This window comes from Arachis ipaensis, chromosome B10 (assembly GCF_059453495.1).
Source record: "Arachis ipaensis isolate K30076 ecotype BB chromosome B10, ASM5945349v1, whole genome shotgun sequence".
NCBI classification, from domain to species: domain Eukaryota; kingdom Viridiplantae; phylum Streptophyta; class Magnoliopsida; order Fabales; family Fabaceae; genus Arachis; species Arachis ipaensis.
The window spans coordinates 28243817-28249185 of record NC_142435.1 but is presented as its reverse complement, the minus strand read 5'-3'; the positions used below and the strand labels follow the sequence as shown (position 1 = coordinate 28249185).

The 5369-nt window shown below is 42.0% G+C and overlaps 1 protein-coding gene across 1 annotated transcript; it reads left to right on the top strand.

Moving 5' to 3' along the window:
- The first annotated feature begins 4270 nt into the window (after positions 1–4270).
- LOC148579509 (uncharacterized) lies at positions 4271–4987 on the top strand. Its single transcript, XM_088490471.1, has one exon. It carries the CDS (start codon positions 4271–4273, stop codon positions 4985–4987), a length of 717 nt encoding a protein of 238 aa, XP_088346597.1.
- Positions 4988–5369: the final 382 nt, after the last annotated feature.

Below are 5369 nucleotides of genomic sequence, written 5' to 3'. Positions count from 1 at the left end.
GAGTCGAATTAAGATTCCAAGACTGTACAAAAGTATAACGATTTACCTTTACACATTCATTATATATCTTGTCCCTAGAGCGAACCTTTCTCTAGTCCTTCTCGCAGATTGGGAATTTGGTGTAGTCAGATCCTAGCATTCCGACAACGCCGCTTAGTATACCAGCTTCATTTCCAATTGGTTGCAGTCTATCGTTGAACCTGAGTACGATCTTTCTACCGTTAGGTAGCTTCATAGCCTCTCTCACACTTAAATGAAGTTGCTTGATTGTCCCATCAGACTCTGTTTATCATAGTTAGTCTGTGTGAGAAACCATTGTGGCCAAGATGTAATGAAATCATAAAAAAATTACTCATAAAAAATACATGGGATAAATTCTTGTATACCAATTGTTTTAACATCCCAAAATTTGGCGGTCTTGCGTCTCTTGCGCTTCAGAGCCTCTGATGTAACAAACAGGTTGTCAACGTTGTTGCTCAAAAAAATCTACCTTATCTACCTCCGGGTCTAAGTCTTCATCAGGCGGTTCCGAGTGTTGAGCACCATTCGTGCATGTTTGTGGAGCAGGTGGTGGTTCGGTACGGGGTGGTTGAAAGGGGGCGTAAAGATGAGGTCGGGGCGGCACCAGTACCACCAGAGGGGGGAATTAGGCCATCCACTTGGGGCACGGATGAAGCTGCAGCAGATCATGTTTGAGTTTGCTGACATACTGAGTCTAACTTTGATTTCTTCGTGAAATGACCTATCCTAGGCATCTAAATAAACTTGGTACCACCAACTGTATCAATTAATACTATTATTAAAATGTAAAAAATAAACAAAAATTCAAAAGCATTAAATATAAGAAAATATTTAGACACGTTTAGCAAAAATATCTCAAATTATAGCTCATAAAAGAAATAGCAATAGGCTTAAAATTTTAATTGGAAGCAACATGCCTTTTCAATAGCTTTGTCATGCATATAATTTTTTGAACAAACAGATTCAATATAAATTAATAATAAATTGGGGTTCAAATAAGCAACTATATATGCTAGGACATATATAAAACATATAGAACATGATAAAATTATCATAAGCAACTATATATTCCTTTCACATTCGAATGTACATGTAAAGGCACACTACAAGAAAAAGCAATATTTGTAACAAAAAAAGGGGCCGTTGCAGTATGTCCCGTTACAAAAAGTTTTTGTAACAAAAAACGGAACTGTTACAATTCAAAGTGATATTTTGTAACAAATTTTTCTGATACAAAAAACCAGAAGTCGTTACAAAAGTGGTAACAAATTTTGATGTTCAAGGTATTTTTGGTGACAATCTATTTTTTTGTAACTTGATTTTTGTTCCAAGGGTTACCTGAAACTGTAGGTCGATCTCGAACGAGATCTTCTGTACTGGTCGGAGATGACGTGTCCGGCTGGTGAGCGGCGGCCGGAGCTGTTGTGTCCGACTTGTTGGACTGGCTATGCTGCTGATCCTTTGTCACCGGAGGGTGGGGGTACCTGCAAGGGACTCCGATGCTTAAGTTAGCAAGGGTATTAAGCAGGTTTTTAGTAGAACCAGAGTATGAGTTATACCTGGGTACTCCAGTGTATTTATAATGGTGTGGAGTGACCTTCTCAGATAAGATAAGTTAGTTATCTTATCTTATCTTTGGGTGAGGTCAGCTTATCTTTAAGGGAACCGCCTTTATCTCTATAGGCTGGGGATGCCTTTGGATTTGGGTCGTGTTCCTCTATTTGGGCCCTTTACTGGGCTTTCCTGTCGGTTTGGCCGAGCTCTTTGAGAAGAGGTCGGATAGCCTGACCTGAAGAGGTCGGTCGCTTTGTTACTGAACATCCCGGGTCGGATAGCTCGACCCAGGGTATGAATAGTGCCCCTGCTCGAGCTCGGCCTTTCTTTTTGAGGTCGAGTCCTAGTTCTTTAAGACTTTGATCCTTCTCTGATGAAGCTGAACTCGAGCATTTGTCGACTTCTTTCTTTGTAGAATCTTTCTTTTTTGAATGTGGAACATTTTCTTCTGAAAGCGTGCGCTTTTATATTAGCGCTCTGTTCTTAGGAACGTGCGAGGGTTTAATACCTTCATTAATTGGTTTTAATTGCCCCATTTCCCTTGGCTTTTTATTTTGAACCTTACACACAAAAATGGTTTCTCTTCTTCATTTTTCTTTGTAACTTCTCCTTTTACTCTCTCGCTTTCTGTTTTCGCTTACATTTTGCCTTTCTTGCGTTGCGGCGTCATTCGGCGATTTTCTGGGCGATTCTGTCTTTCCGTCTTCACTCTCCTTCGAAGCTTCTTCCTTCGTTCAGGTTGGTTTTTCTTTTTTTGTGCTTCTTTTGTTGTTTTTTTCTTCGGTTCTTTGGTAAAGTTTTGGTTTTGAATGCATATTCGGAAAGCTTGAATCTTTTTACATTGTCGTGCTCGCTTGTTGCTGTGCTGCATGTTTTTCTGGTTTTTTATGAACCTGTTTTACTTTGCCCAGAAGGTTGCTCCTTTTGATGACTTTTGCTCTGTTGATGATTTTATTTATGATCCTTTGTAGAAAGTAACAATTTTTTCTAGTGGCTTGTTTGTTTGTTTTCTTGAAAAGATTGTTCCTTTTGTCATGCTGATAGCTTTTGCTGATGAACTCTGTGAAAAGATAACAGTTATTTCTTTGTGCTGTTTTGCTTATTCTGGGGGATCTTATTTTCTCCGAAAAAGGTGACTTCTTTGATGACTTCTTGATATGCTTTGTTATTTTGCTTTTTTGATAAGCTGAGACTGCGAACTTGGAAGGTAGCTATTTTGGTTTTGTTTGATTTGCAGCTTTCTGGGATGCTGCTTTTTCGAGAAAGGGTTTTTCTCTGCGAGCTTTAGTTTTGTAAGTTTTCCTGAATCCTTGTTCCCTGACTGCCTCCAAAGGATGCCCCTGGGCCTTCTAAGTGGGTCCTGGAGCTTTCCTTTTGTTGCTTGTGCTGAGTCTGCAATCTGCTGTTTTATTTTTGCTGCCCAAGTTATCTGTCTGATCTTGAGTAATCGTAGTAATTCGTCTTTTCTTTGGTTGTAGGACTAGTTGGCCATGTTTTCTCGCAAAAATATTGTAGAGATGTCTTCTAAAGTTCCTGAGGGGATGTCCGATTAGTTGGACTCCCTTGTCTTAATGTGTGTTTCTGTGGTGGATGCTGAGTTTTGTGTAGAGCTGAGAAAACATCATAGGGTTTGTGGTAGCGGTGCCCAAGAAAGGGATTACGAGCTTGTAGCACCTGGTTCTGATGAGAGGGTTTGTTTTCCAACCTCGGTCGAGGGGGAGCGTCCCTTCTTTTATGCCTATGAATATTTCTTCAGCCAGTTGGACATTACCTTTCCTTTTACTGCTTTTGAGACCGACCTGTTGTGGTCGTGTAACATTGCCCCATCCCAGCTTCATCTGAATTCCTGGGGTTTTGTCAAGATCTTTCAGCTGCTTTGTCAAGAGTTGGGTGTCGTACTTTCTCAGGCTCTTTTCCTCTATCTTTTTGTTTTGGCCAAGCCCGGGGCTTCTTCCAAAAAGAAAGCTTCTTGGGTTTCTTTTAGATCTGCCTAGGGACATAAAGTTTTTGCCATGTATGATGAGTCCTTTAAGGATTTTAAGAACTACTTCTTTAAAGTTTGAGCTGTTGAGGGGGCCCGCCCCTTTTTCCTTGATGAGAATGATGAGCCTGCTTTTCCTCTAGAATGGCAACAGAATGTGATAGTGTCTCGTTATACTTGGGAGATGCTTGATGAGGTTGAGCAGGCTTTTGTAATTGTTCTTGAAGATATATGGGGGGAACCTCCCCACCTTGATACCAAAAGTTTTTGGGGGACCCGTCCCTGGTCTGAACTGTGTTGGGTACTATCTGACTTGTTTTTATCCTTGTTTTTAGCTTTGCTTCCTCTTTTATGATTGTAACCCATTACTGTGGTTGGTTCTATTTTTCAGAGGTGTCTAAAAATAATGAGTCCATGAAGGCTTTCAAGAAGGCAAGGAAGGCTGCTGCTGCTAAAAACATGTCGGCCAAGGTGGCAGGAGAGGGATCTTCCCAAGTTCTGGTGAAGCCGCCCGTGCCAAGTTTACCTGGGCCGAGGAAAGTGATCCCTACTCCTTGGGTTCGTCTGGCTGACCCTCCACCGACTTCTGTTGCTACCTCTGGTGCTCCTCCCAACAAAAAACAGAAAACAATTGAGCCTTTCAACCTTGATGCTCCTAACTTTGATGCGGTGGAGTTTGTCGATCAGCAGATCAGTCCTTATGGTGCCCTCCCTATGGATGATGTATCACTCCTTCGCCATTTAGATTTTATAACTCGGAGTAGCATTAAGATGGCACATATGGGAGCTGCCCTGTATCGAACTGCCCAAAATCTTTCCCTTCATGCTACCAAAGCCTTCATGGAGGAGGCTAAACAGGAGTTCGATCGGATGAGGGGCTTGAAGGAGGAGCTTGAAGTGAAAGTGACCAAACTGGAGAAGGAGCTGAAGAGCGAGAAGGCTAGCTCTCTTGCCTTGGCGGCTTCTGTGAGGTTGGCCGAGGACACGACATTGAGGCATAAAGACAGCTACGTCACATCCTATCGGGAGGTAATGCGTCTGAGGGAGGAGTTAGAGTCTGCCCGAGTTGATTACTCCGAGCTCCAGGGTCACCTTGTTGGCAGCGTAAATGCTGCTTATGAGAACCTGAAGGAGCAGGTTCGAGTTCTTGCTCCTGAGGTCGACCTTACTCTCTTCAGCCTGGACAATGTTGTGAGGGATGGTAAAATTATCCCTGACGACCCGGATGATGATGATGTCGAACCTTCCTCTGTGCCTGCTGCCAAAGTGTCGACTTCTACAGTTCCTCCAGCTGGGATCGTTCATCCAGAATTAGATCCTGATTGCCAAATTTTGAATAGGGATGATGGCACAGTGGATGCAGTGCCTCTCCAGGCTCGCCCTCCTTCACCCCGTGCTGATGCTGCCGAGAAGGCTTCGGATCTTAGCTGAAATTTCTCTTTGTTTGTGTATATTGCCCGGCTTGTGGGCTATTAAACTCTTTATTTTGGAATTGATGTTTTGCTGACTGTTGACACTTTTTAGTTGCTTTTTTAGCAACCTTATTTTGAAAAACAACAAATAGCTTCCAAGTTCTTGGGGCTGATTTGGGTAGCCTCTTTGAACTTGCTTTTATTATATCTCCATGCTTTTTTATGTCAATCTTTATCTTATCTTGGTGCCTTTTTTAGGTTTTTGGTAGTGCTGGAACTTTTCGTTGTATAATACTAAGGTCGCCGATTTCGTTATGTTGGTTTCGTCCGAGCTATTGTTTGATAATCCTCTTTTTTTAGACCACTTTTTAGGTCACTTTTAGGGATTATTTTGGTAGCTT

What these genes read in the sequence shown, in the direction of transcription:
- LOC148579509 (XM_088490471.1), top strand. Translation starts at nt 4,271, where the DNA reads ATGGATGATGTATCACTCCTTCGCCATTTAGATTTTATAACTCGGAGT.